This window comes from Lepidochelys kempii, chromosome 1 (assembly GCF_965140265.1).
Source record: "Lepidochelys kempii isolate rLepKem1 chromosome 1, rLepKem1.hap2, whole genome shotgun sequence".
NCBI classification, from domain to species: Eukaryota; Metazoa; Chordata; order Testudines; family Cheloniidae; genus Lepidochelys; species Lepidochelys kempii.
In genome coordinates, this window is record NC_133256.1 from 7,385,297 (window position 1) to 7,398,741 (window position 13,445).

The 13,445-nt window shown below is 51.4% G+C and overlaps 1 protein-coding gene across 1 annotated transcript in view; it reads right to left on the reverse strand.

Annotated features, from left to right (window-relative positions):
- Nucleotides 1–1,571: 1,571 nt before the first annotated feature.
- LAMTOR1 (late endosomal/lysosomal adaptor, MAPK and MTOR activator 1) overlaps nucleotides 1,572–13,445 on the reverse strand; it is a 29,614-nt gene continuing 17,740 nt past the window's right edge. Inside the window, exons 2-5 of the mRNA XM_073333556.1 lie at nucleotides 11,767–11,912; nucleotides 6,742–6,819; nucleotides 5,770–5,896; nucleotides 1,572–2,347 (exon numbers count right to left, since the gene is read on the reverse strand). Coding sequence (XP_073189657.1) covers nucleotides 2,255–2,347; nucleotides 5,770–5,896; nucleotides 6,742–6,819; nucleotides 11,767–11,912 — 444 coding nt within the window. The 3' untranslated portion in view covers nucleotides 1,572–2,254. The remainder of the gene's footprint in view (nucleotides 2,348–5,769; nucleotides 5,897–6,741; nucleotides 6,820–11,766; nucleotides 11,913–13,445) is intronic.

The window sequence follows — 13,445 nt, forward strand, 5'->3', positions numbered from 1 at the left end:
GTCACGCCCCTAGGGCATTAGCAGAGACAGGTACATCCCTGAGAAGTCCTGCTGGTCAGTGGGTGGGAATGCAAGACCCAGAGCCGCAGGGAGAGATCCACCACTCTGCACGGGAGACCATTCCTAACACCTTTGGTCAACACAGTTGAGACATCTTTGCCAGGCAATTCACATTTGATACAAGCTGAGCCAAGTAGCACTAATGAACACAGGGCTGCAGGAAAGGACTCCGTATGAATAGGGCCCTACAAAATTCATGGTCCATTTTCATCAATTTCACAGCCATAGGATTTTAAAAATAGTAAATGTCATGATTTCAGCTATTTAAATCTGAAATTTCATGGTGTTGTAATTGTAGGGTCCTGACGCATAGAGTATAATGAGGGGGTGGTACTGCTACCCTTACTTCTGCGCTGCTGCCTGCAGAGCTGGGCCCTCGGCCAACAGCCGCCACTCTCCAGCCACCCAGCTCCGACAGCAGCAGCGCAGAAGGGAGGGTGGCCGGGTCTGGCGTTGCCCCCCTTCCTTCTGGGCTGCTGCTGGGGGAGCGCTGCCTTCAGAGCTGGGCGCCTGGCTAACAGCCGCTGCTCTCTGGCCGCCCAGCTCTGAAGGCAGCACAGAAGTAAAAGTGGCAATACCCCTAAAATAATTTTGTGATCCCCCTGAAACTCCCTTTTGGGTCAGGACCCGCAATTTGATAAACTCTGGTCTCCCCCGTGAAATCTGTATAGTATAGGGTAAAAGCACACAAAAAGACCAGATTTCATGGGGGTAGACCAGATTTCACGGTCCATGACATGTTTTTCATGGCTGTGAATTTGATAGGGCCCCAAGTATGAATTATACCAGGAGCGTTCGTCACCACCGTGCGGCTGGAAGTCTTAGCGTTTCTAAGAGCTTATCGCAGAGAGCTCAGAGAACAAGTCAACGGTGCAAAGTGAGGGAGGGAGACCAAGTCGGACAGTCCCGGCAATGGAGCTGGGTTGTTCCACACCCCTACTAAATCACAGCCCATCGCATGTGTGTGACCACAACCCAGGCCACTAACTGGGTCCAAGCTCCATTATCGCTGAGGGAACTGGGATTATTTAGTCTGCAGAAGAGAAGAATGAGGGGGGATTTGATAGCTGCTTTCAACTACCTGAAAGGGGGTTCCAAAGACGATGGATCTAGACTGTTCTCAGTGGTAGCAGATGACAGAACGAGGAGTAATGGTCTCAAGTTGCAGTGGGGGAGGTTTAGGTTGGATATTAGGAAACACTATCTAGGTGGATGGTGAAGCACTGGAATGGGTTACCTAGGCAGTTGGTGGAATCTCCTTCCTTAGAGGTTTTTAAGGTCAGGCTTGACAAAGCCCTGGCTGGATGATTTAGTTGGGGATTGATCCTGCTTTAAGCAAGGGGTTGGACTAGATGACCTCCTGAGGTCCCTTCCAACCCTGGTATTCTATGATTCTATGCTTGATAACGAGACCAGCTCCTCCTGGCAGACCCTGCCAGCTCCTTCTCACCCAAGATCTCCACACGAGCTCCTGGGATGTGGCTTGAAAAGAAGGGACAGAGGAGACTGGGGCGTTGGATGAATGTATTTTATCTATTATGGCCCAAAAAAAAAAATAATAATAAAATACAAAGGTTCAACCATGTAAAAACAAGTGGTGTTAGAAACAGCCAGTCCTGCGAGCAGAGCCTCAGACCCCGGCACCCACAATTTGTTGCGGTGTGTCCTTTAAAAATATAACTCGGTCCTGCCCCACCCCTGAAACTAACCATGATCGTCGTGGGAAAGCTTTTAAACCAATGCTACGCGGGGTGAATTTCCAGTGTGTCACCGTGAACACAACCATTTCCCCCTCCCCCAACCAATAATATTACAGGTGGCAACTAGGTATAAATACTGCAATCTGCCTTGACTGAAGAGCCAGGCGGCCGCACTACCCCTGCTCCTTCCCCAGGGCCGCTCCAGTGACTAGAGAGATTCTTCTCTTTGTGGTCAACACTGTGCAATAAAGGCTTCCTATGTGATAAAGCCCCTCCCCCCAACCCATCTATGTTGGCCTGGCCTGGCCTGCCCCTCCCACACAAGAGAAAGGGAAAGCCTAGAGCAGGCTGGCCTAAGTGGTGGTTATTGTCTCCTTTGTGATTAGTCGGTCATCTGGGCTATGTACAAGTTCCGTAGCGGCGAGACGCCGATTGGAGGGAGGAAAAAAAGCAAAGAAAAAACAAGTGAAAGAGGTGCTCTTGGGCGAGCGTGCTCACGGGATCCCAAACTGTACAACCAGTTCTTCTTTCGCGTCCACTCGGATCTGCGAGAGCGCACTGAAGGCATAGGCGGCTATCCGGGAGACCTGTGGGCAAGAACCAGGGGCAGCAGCGTGAGTGACAGCTCGGAGGGGGATCACTCAGCAGCTAAAGCCATTACAGCCACTGCCTTCCGTCCCAAAGAGCCCCCCCCCCCCCCATCTTCATCTCAGCAGGGGCCTCTGAGCAAGCCAGTCTAGGCTGCGGCACACCGGAAGGGCAGCACGGGGGAAGTCGGCACTGCCCATGCTCCGGCTGCCCCCGCCACAAAGAGCCACATTTTCCCCAGGGATGTTCCATTTATAGACAGACTGGAAAGCCTAAGGCCCCAGCAGGCGTGAAGATGGCTCCAGCCCAGAGGCAGGGAGTCCAACTGTGTGCTCCCTGCGCAGAGATCACCTTTCCCCTTCCAGACGCATGCATGCGATCCAATAGTATTCACACTCTGCCACGGTGAAGGCAAACAAACCGGGGGCTACCATTGGCCACGGCAGCGCCAGGATCGCCCCACAAAGCTCTGAATCGGGGAAGCCCCACTGCATGCTCCTCCCCATCCCCCACCTTCCAGCAATGGCAACTGAAGCAGGGTTTCCATGTGGCTACCGGCCCAAGAGGCCTCCGGAGCTCCCTAGAACTGTGGGAAAGGAGAACCCACCCAAGGCATTAGTCACAAAGCTGACCGGACGCGCACTTTAACTTCTAGGGCTTGCAGCAGTTTGAGAGTCTTCTACCGGTGGTTAGTGGAGCTGGTCAGAACAAGCATCCCTCCCGCCCCCTGGAAAAATTCAGCTGTGCCAGAAACCAGAGTGAACATCCCATTGCGTCAGCTCGAATGAAAACACTTCCATTTGTCACACCAAATCGCCACATTGGTTTCAAGTCAGTTTGACATTAGACTGGGTCCATCTGAACAGCCTCATGGGAGTTACAGTTTGGGTGCCTCCATTGGCTGGCTTGCCTGGTGACACTACATTTCCCATGATGCATCAGTCTTCCCTCTTGCTGACCCACTGTGATGCATCTTGGGAAATGTAGTCCAGCCCAGGAGTTCAGCCCACAGAGGAAAATGGGGGTACAAGGCACTCAAACTACAACTCCCATAAGACACTGTGGGAGCTCAGAAGAATGCGGTTTAGCATCAAACAGAATTAAGAGAAAGATGCTGATTTGGGAATTGCAAAACACTGTGTTGATCAAAAAGCGTCAAATCATGTTTAGACATTTCTGAATAGAAAGTTTTGGTTTTCAGGTCTCTGACTTTTTAAACAAGAGCTGAAGTTGCCCACAGAAAGCAGACATTTGCTGCAAGACATTGTGTTTATAGTGAAAAAAAAACAGACTATCATGATTTTTGGCAAGAGCTTTTCAACAGCTCCAGTGGTAAGCCACACTGACCCCACATCACACAAAACTAGCGGACCGCTCAGTGCCCAGAGGCTCGTTTTAGAGACCTCCAACCACCAAAGGGAGAGAGACCCCCAAGGTGATGGGATCTTGGAACCAAATTCAAGAGGTGTGCTTATTATGGACACTATATCCCATAGCAGCTTGCTACTCCATTGGAGCTACGTTTCCAAGGAACAGCAGCAACTTAGTTTGGAAGATAATCTGTGGGAAAATTAAGCGTTTCATCCCAAGGACTTTACCGACTTACAAGCTTTCCCCAGGGAGTGCATTCACACATGACAAGAATGCAGCCGCCTCTGGAGTGGGATGGGGCAGCTATTTAGTTCTGCACAGGACAGCACAGGATGGGAGGGGGACAATGTATCCAAATGGAACTGGAAGCAGTTGCCAGAGTTGGAATTCGCCCTGGACATCGGCGCCAACACTCACACGGCCCATTTTTTGTCAAAGCCGCAGTGTTTTTATCTTATCCCCAAGGACACGTCTCCAGCAGCGCCGCTTACTCCGTGCTGGAGGACTGATTCAGAACCGACGCACAACAAATGCCATCTCCTAAGACGGCACCACCATTTGTTCCCGTCCAGTTACTGGCCAAACCCTGGTGAGGTAGGAAATCCGCTTAGAGCAGAGCCCGAGGTGGGACGGACTCAGCGTGTCTATAGTTCTAGAAGTCCCGGCTAATCAGTGAGGTCATGCCCATTGCTTAGCTGAGCTGATGGCAAGAGGACTCGGTGGAAGAAAGTGTCTACATTCCTGAACCCTGGCCCTTAACAAGCCAGCCCCTCACTCCCACTAGCCAGCCTCACCTGGTGGCAAGTAGCAGCAGGGCTTAGAAAGGAGAGACTATGCGGTCTCCTTGTGTGCTTGCTCCCAACTACAGATCAAGAGAAATCCATAGGCACTATGCAGCAGGCATGCTGGGGGGCTCCGGCAGTGCACAGTGATTTACTGAGCCAGCTGGGAAGGGAATAAAACCCGCCGCGTGGCGGGGGAGCTGGCGTGCCACTACTCCATGCACGGATGCATGGGCACGTGTGGTTTAAAATGCTAATGTGTCCGTAGGAGCCATCTAAAACCCAGGATGTTTTTACACGCTCAGCTGGGCTCAGGCAGTGCAGGGACAGCTGGCTTCATTCTGCCCAAGCCCACGTGCTTTACTAGCTGGGCCAACGTGGCCGATGGAGGGTTGCGCTGCCTCCACGGCATTCGCATCACACTGGTTCTCGTGTTCTGACCTAGACAGCAATGGAAATGCTGTTTGGGAAGGCACCGAAACAGGACTGCCTTAACTCTGCCAGCTTCAAGTCGCACACACGGAGCAGGTCTGAGGTGCTGACGAGCGACCTCAGCGTTTTTCCTCTTCGTCTTGTTGAGCCAATCCAGCTTTGGGGTCTGTTCCTTCTTGTGCATCAGCAAGAGAATCGGTTGCCCAGTTCCCGTTACACCTGTGCAAACCCACTGAGAGTACTGGACTCTGCACGGCCTGCACCAGCGGACGTGAGGCACAAGCAGCCCACCTTGGCGCTCACATCCCAGGGCAATGTGGGGCAACAGCAGTCGGAGCCGTCTAACTTTTCAACTGCACAAATCTGACCTGCAGCGGACGGGAACCCTGAGGCCACGGTGCCACTTTTACAGTCAGAAGATCCACATTTCGACGTTGGGGGGGGCAGAACGACAGGAGGGATGAGCAGAAACAGGATCTGTAGAGCTTGGACAAAGCATCTAAAGAGGAGCGGGGCCACCACCCAGTACTGGGGTGGTGTAACCAGCCAGGAAGGAGAGGAAAGTTTGGCTTTCATGTAGTAAAACTAGGAATGGGATGAAACCGAGCAAAGGAAAATTGAGGCGCAGTCTGAGGGAAAGCTTGCCAAGAGCAAGATCTCTGGGACAGAGGAATCATCTCCCAGGGCGATCCCCTGTGCTTGGAGAGTTAGAACTGGACAGACCCCAGGGGAAGGGGCAGGGAGCCAGCCTGCCTGGCCCTGGGACGGGCAAGAGCACTCGAAGGTCTTTGGTATCCCTGCCTGGCACGAGGGAGGGCATGCCCCAGGCTCCTCACCTGCTGCAAGTCTGGATAGGGGACAGTCTCGCTCGCTAGCACTTGATGCGGTTGGCTGGTCAGAGACGGCAGAGGCGGGAGCTTCTTCCAGTGCGTCAGGTTGTTACTCAGCATTGCCAGTCGTGTGCTAGAGCCAGGGGAGAGCAGAGAGAGTCAGCAGTGAGCTCCCAGCGGGCAGAGGCCCATGCAGTGCAGTCAGCCCCCCCCCACAGGGCAGCCCGAGGGAAAATCTGACTGCACTCACACAATGCGGGGACAGTCCCAGGAAGGGGATCACTGGGGGGCATCGCATACCCAACCAGCCTTCCAGCTGTGGAGGGGGCCCACTTGGAGCCTCCCCGACTTTCCCTCAGACGGAGAACGCAGACATTATTCACGCAGGAGCAGTATTTAAACATCCCAATGCCCGGCACACGAGGCCTGTCCTGAGGGCCAGCCAAGCGTTGCTGCCAAATACCCAGTTCATTAGGGTAGAGCTAGATGGCTCAGGGAACCTGGGGCCTTTGCTTCCATCAGGAAGACACCAGTAGAGCTGGGCTTTAGCGGAAGTGGGTTGGACAGCGGTTGATGGAAGACGGCAGGGCCTGGGTCTCACCAGTATCACAACACGCTGTAAAGGGGCCCAAGGAAGGCAGGCCAGTGCAACCTTTGGCTTCTTTGGCGTGAGGGGATGTGGGTTGCTAGATGGGAGCAGACCCTCTCCCCCACTCCTCACGAGGTGCCACGTCTCCTGTCACACATTAGGTTTTGCTGGCACGTTCAGATGCCTCCCCACTACCCTGGGGCAGCCCCGGGACATGCAGCTGGGATTCCCTGGCCAGACACCCACTGCTCCCCCCGGTGCCTCGGGAGCGAGTAACAGATGGAACGCAGGGCGCATTACACCACCGGTTCTTCCGCCCACAACCGGGCAGCCCTGGGGGATCCTCTCGCACAAAGCCCCAGTCACCCCGCACCAGGACAGTCCATTACCTGTATTGCCTGGCTCTGTCCATGTACTCATGCTGCTCCATTCCCTGGGAATCTGCAGCCGACACATCAATGATGTTACTGGGGAAAGATACAAGATGCAGGTTCGGCTGCTGTTAGTGGGTGGCTCTTGTCTCCTGCCCCAACTTCCTGAGCCATCACGGCCCACCCACGCCCTTGGAGCAAACACTCGCCAGTGCCAGGCACCACAGTTGGTGAATACCCTCCCCCTCGAAGATGGGGGCAGCATCCCCATGCCCTGACATCCCTGCTGTGGCAGGGCAAGCTTGGTTCTATTAAGGGATGATGATCTAAGGGGGATGGTGTCCTAAGCCCTGCGGTAAGTGAGCAAGTGGGATACTGGGAGGAAACACAAGGAGGAGGGTGCAACAGGGGAGGCCTCCTGATTCATACTGAGAAAGCAGGGCGATCGGCTAGTTATCCTAGGTGCCTGTACATGAATGCAAGCACCCTGGGAAACAAGCAGGAAGAATTGGAAGTCCTGGCACAGTCAAGGAACTAGGATGTGACTGGAATAACAGAGACTGCGTGGGGAAATGCACATGACTGGAACAGTGTCAGAGATAGGTATAAACCAGGGGTGGGCAAACTACAGCCCATGGGCCACGTCCGGCTCATCAGGCCTTTTAATCTGGCCCTTGAGCTCCAGCTGGGAAGCAGGGTCAGGGGCTTGCTGCGCTTCTCCCGGAAGCAGCAGCATGTCCCCGCTTCAGCTCCAACACCTAGGGGCAGCCTCGGGGCTCTCCGCATGCTGCTTCCGCCTCAAGTGCTGCCCCCTGTAGCTCCCATTGGCTGCGAACCACTCCTTCTGGGAGCTGCGGGGCTGGCGCCTGCAGACAGGACAGTGTGCAGAGCCGCCTGGCCACGCCTCTGCATAAGGGTTGGAGAAGGGACATGCCACTGCTTCTGGGAGCTGCTTGAGGTAAGCACCACCCAGAGCCTGTACCCCTGAATCCCCCACCCTGCACCTCAACTCCCTGCCTCAGCCCAGAGCCCCCTCCTGCCCTCTGAACCCCTTGGTCCCAACCTGGAGCACCCTTCTGCACCCCAAACACCCCAGCCTGCACAGAGCCACCTCATCAGTTGGGGTGGGTCCTGTTTTGAGTAGGGGGTTGGACTAGATGACCTCCTGAGGTCTCTTCCAACCCTGATATTCTATGATTCTACGAAGCCAAGTGTCTTCAAGTGGCATGGAAGAGGCTGACTCGCAGTGAGATCCATTCCAGTCCATGAGCTCACTGCATGGATGCGTCACTGAGCTGACCGCACTTCTCACTAGCTCTGGAGTCAGACTCAGCCTGCAGCCCTCGATGGCTAAAGCAGCGCACTAGGAGTCAGGAGACCTGGGTTCTGCTCCAGCCTCTGACACAGCCTAGTGCTGTAACCTTGGGCACGTCACTTAACCTCTGCCTCAGCTTCCCAACTGCAAAGTGGGGGCGATCCTTCTCTCTCCTTTACAAGGGTTGTGAGGAGTAAGCGCTTTGAGATCCTCAGATGGAAGGTGCTAAGGTATAGATGGGAAGTGACGAGCTCCCACTCTCTAGTTCCTTACTAAGAGGGAGCTCAGCACCAAGGCTCAGTCCCTGACATCCTCTTAACAGGGCTTCTCTGCCACCTGCAGCTAGTGGGGAAAGCAAAGGGATGCCTGTGCACTGATTTGGAGCTTGTGACCATATTACACCCCTTGGCCCCTGCATTCCTACACTGGCGGCTTGCAGCACGGGGGTGGGGTGCTTTAAACCCAGTGCAAGCTTTCCTTTGAGCCAGGACCATCTTCTGATTCCCTCCATTTTACAGATGGGTAGGGAAGAATTAAGCAACTCGCCAAGGCCAGAGGGGCTCAGAGGTTCCTGACTCCCAGACCTGGTTAGTTCTCGCACCGTGGCCAGGACTGTAGAAGAGATTCACAGATCCAGGCCAGTATGACCATCCAGTCCAACCTCCTGCAGCAAGCGGGCCAGATAATCCCGCCCAGTGATTTCTGCAGAGAGCCTGCTCTTGGGGGACCGTGAGCACCTGTGTGAACAGCACAGATCCAAGCTCAGCCACTCTGCTGCCTTATCCCCGCAGCTGGTCTCATGGTAGCTGGCGATCCAGCAAGTATAACCTGCTTACCAAGCAGAAATGGTCTAGAACCTTCAGTAACTATGCTCTGTAGCTATAAAATCCTCCTCCAGACACAGTGCGATGAGCCAAATCAGCCCTAGTTTTGTAGCCCACAATGGAGTCATATTTGATGCATTGTCTACAGTTGTTGCTTTTGATGGTAAAAGCGCCTTGGAGACTACATTATAGCTAGACTGAGACACAGATGAGCACCTCCGCTGGGTTAGAACTCCCTTCCATACACTCAAGGAGCTCGGCAGCCTATTAGCATATGCTGTGAGGATCCATAACAGGTGTTTGTCATCATCAGAGTCAGGCACTACACATGCCATGGGCTTGGTCTGACCCAGCTTGGAAGGCTGTGTTTCAGTCAGAGGGGAAGTTACAGAGAACTGTAGGGTCTTTGCACAATTTCCATGTTCTGCACCATTTAAGCCTCCATAAAGTAGTAATGATGCCATTCTGAAGCAGAACAGGTTGGGCTTCTGTAAAGTATATATAACAAATGGAAGAAAGGGGAAGCTGAGAGTAATGAATGTAAGTCAGAAGTTAGGAATTGTAGACAACTGATAAGGGAAGCCAAGGGACAAAAGGGGAAATCTATGGCCAGCAACGTTAAGGACAGTAAGAAAGATTTTTAAAAATATATATTAGGAACAAAAAGAATCCTGACAATGGTACTGGTCAGTTGCTAGATGGAAACAGTAGAATTATCTATATTAATGCAGAATAGGCAGAGATGTTCAATAAATATGTCTGTTCTGTATTTGGGGGAAGACAGATGATGCAGATAATATACTGTCCATTCCACTAGTATCTCTGCAGGATGTTAAACCAGAAGCTACTAAAGACAAACATTTTTAAGTCAACTGGTCCAGATAACTTGCTTCCAAGAGTTTTAAAAGGTCTGGCTGAGGAGTTCGCTAGACCATTAATGCTGATCTTTCAGTAGGTCAGGGCACTGAGGAAGTTCTAGAAGACTGGAAGAAAGCTAATGTTGGGCCAATTTTTAAAAAGGGTAAATGGGATGACTTGGGTAATTATAGGCCTGTCAGCCTGACATCAGTCCTGGGTAAGATATTGGAGCAGTTGATAAAGGACTCAATTAATTATGAACTGAAGGAGGGTAACTTAATTAATGCAAATCATCAGTTCAGGGAAAATAAATCTTGTCAAACTAATTTGATATAAAAAATATTACAAAGTTGGTTGATAAAGGTAATAGTGTTGACATAACATATTTCGATTTCTGTAAAGCCTTTGACTTTGTGCCGCACGACATTTTGATTACAAAACTAGATCAATATAAATTTAACATGGTACACATTCAATGGATTAGAAACTGCTTAGTTACATTTTGAGACCTACTGGGGAATTGTCATTGAGCAGGTGTGTTTCAGCGGACACAGTACTCCAGCTGAGGCTTCGGTACTGCTGAGTAGAGGGGGACAATTACCTACTGTCTCTTACATACAAAAAAAGGCTAATGTAATTCTTGAGTGTTGTAACTGAAGCACATTGTTGACTCATTCAATTTCTGATCCACCATAACCTTCTAGGATCCTTTTCAGCAGTACTACCAACGAGCCAGCTAGTCTCTGTTTTGTAGTTATGCATTTGATTGTTCCTCCCTACGTAAAGTACTTTGCACTTGTCTTTACTCTGTTTCCTCTTGTTGATTTCAGACCAATTCTGATTTGAGACGGTCCTTTTGAATTCTAACCCTGCCTAGCAAAGTGCTTACAACTCTTCCCAGCTTGGTGTCATCTGGAAATTTTATAAGCGTACACACTACTCAATTATTCAAGTCATCAATGCAAATATTGAGTAGTTCCGGGCCGATGACTGAACCCCGCGAGACCTCACTAGATACCAGTCCTCCCATTTTGACAATGAACCACTGATAACTACTCTGAGTATGGTCTTTCAACCAGTTGTGTCCCATATTATAGTAATTTCATCTAGACCACATTTCCCTAGTTTGCTTATGAGAATATCACATGGGGCTGTGTCAAAAGCCTTACTAAAATCAAGATCTATCACCACTACTGCTTCCCTCCCCATCCACTAGGCAAGTTACTCTGGCAAAGGAGGAAATTCGGTTAGCTTGGCATAATTTGTTCTTGACAAGTCCATGTTGGCTATTCCTCATAATCCTATTATATTCTAGGTGCTTACAAATTGATTCTTTATTAATTTGTTACAGTATCTTTCCAGGTATTGAAGTTAGGCTGACCAATCTATAATCCTCCAGGTCATTTTTGTTCCTCTTTTTGAAAACCAGTACTATGTTTGCCCTCTTCCTGTCCTCTGGGATGTCACCCATCCTCCATGAGTCCTCAAAGATGATTGGCAATGGTTGTGAGATTGCTTCAGCTAGTTCCTTATGTACCCTATGGTGAATTCCATCAGGCCCTGCCGACATGAATACATTTAACTTATCTAACTAGTCTTTAACCTGTTCTTTCCCAGCCAAGTGCCCTATTCATCAGTCAATGAGACTTCCCCATAGGTGTCAACCTCTCTCCGTCTCCCATTGGCTACATAGGGAAACCGAGCCACAGCGAGGTTAAGTGACATACTCAAGACCACACAAGTCAGTGGCAGAGGTGAGACCAGAACCTACAGTCCTGGCTCCAACCACCAGACCACACCATGCTAGGATGACGTGTCCTGATAGAATTTTGACACCAAACTAAGTAACCTGCCACAGAGGGACATGGGAGTAATGTCCAAGCACTCGGCCATCCGTTAGCTTCAGGCTCCCTGACTCGGCAGAGGAAAGCACCTTGTTGGCACATGCCCTGGCTGCTGCCAGAAGAGGCCCCTCCACTACTGCCCCACAAGCCAGCATACACCTCTACCCCACAAGCAGGGGTGCGGCTCCACGCTGTGACTTACGTGGCCGTCTTGGCGAGGATGGACGACAGCATGGCCTGCTCATCCGTGCGGGCTGACGGGAGGCTGTGATAATTTTGTTCAGCTCCATTTAACACCTTGTTCGGGGGGCTGACAGCAGGCTCCAGCAGCCGCTTCGTCTCCTCTTCCTGGTGAGGAGGAAGGGGAGTAGGAGAATCAGCTCTGGTTTCAGAGGAAACTCACCTGTTCCAGATGCGAGTAACAGCTTAGATCCCGAAGCAACCCTCCCAGAGCCACCTGAATGGGTTACTTTATACAAAGGACATTTATATATGGATTACATCGACCACCCCAACATGTCCAATGCCTCTCTCCTTGCCATCAGAATCACTTTGCCATCCTACCTCCTGCCGGGGCCATTTTCTCTAGCAGCCCCCCAATATCCGCTTCAGTGGCCGGAAGAAAGCTACCCTCATGCTCTCTGGGTACCTGAAGATCTTTGCAATCCACACCAGTGCGACTGGAAAAAACAGGCTGCCCCCACTGCCAGTAATGAACCATGCAGTCCCCAGGGAGGTTCATCCACTCCCAGGCCTGATAAACACTGACCATCTTGTCCAGTGGTTCTCAACCCGCGGCCCAATCAGCACACAGCTGCGGCCCATGTGACATCCTCCGGGCCATACAGGCAGTATATATATTGTGTGGATGCGGCCCACGTAACTTAGGGAGCTGCGTATGTGGCCCATAATGGTAAACAGGTTGAGAACCACTGATCTAGTTTGATCGCCTGCATAACACAGGCCAGAGAACTGCCCCCAAATAATCCCTAGAGCAGACCTTCTAGAAAAACAGCCAGTCTTGATTTAACAACTGCCAGTGATGGAGAATACACCATGTACCTTGGTAAACTGTTCCAATGGTTAATCGCCCTCACTACAAATTATTATAAATTTATGCCTTATTTCCAGTCTGAATTTGTCTAGGAGGCTACAGGAGCGGTCGTGGCCAACCAGACGGGATGTTACAGACGATCGCTGCTTATCTAAGCCACTCAGGAGGGGCAGTGATCTGGAGTAACTCCTTTGAGGGTTTTGCCAGTATAAATACACCCAACCCTTTTGCTGGGTCAATGCTAGAGCTTTTGCCTGTGTGAAGTGTTGCTTAAAAAAACATCACCACCCCTCTAACAGACATCACTATATCAGCAATTGTAGACCCGGTCTCAGTCCGTGATTTGAGCTGAAAGGGGTCAGCTGACAGCTCTGGAGACACAAGTCCAGAGCCCACAGCTTAGATACAGCATGGGCATCAAGAGAGCAAGCATCCCTGTCCCCTGACCCCCCGATTCAATGGATGTGTCCCGGCCTGGACAGAGATCATCAACTTGTTTCACCTAAGCTAACAGACGGTTCTAACTTTCATTGAGCACCTGGGCTGGGGGCTTACGAAAGAAAAGCTCCACGAGCCCCACGTCAGTCCAGTCCTTGCGCCAGCCACATTGCTGGCACCGATGCTGCTTCTATGAAAAACCTGTTGGAACAGACCAGCTGGCCAGGGAGTCCCAGCCTGTACAGCGACAACCAAAGCTGCAGCAGCCAGATTCCCTTCTCCTGCTAGGCTCAGAGGGATGCAGTGCAGGAGTGATCTGGAAGCAGTATCCAGTATAGGGCTACCAATTTTGGTTGGCTGTATTCCTGGACGTTTCATCACAGGACAAT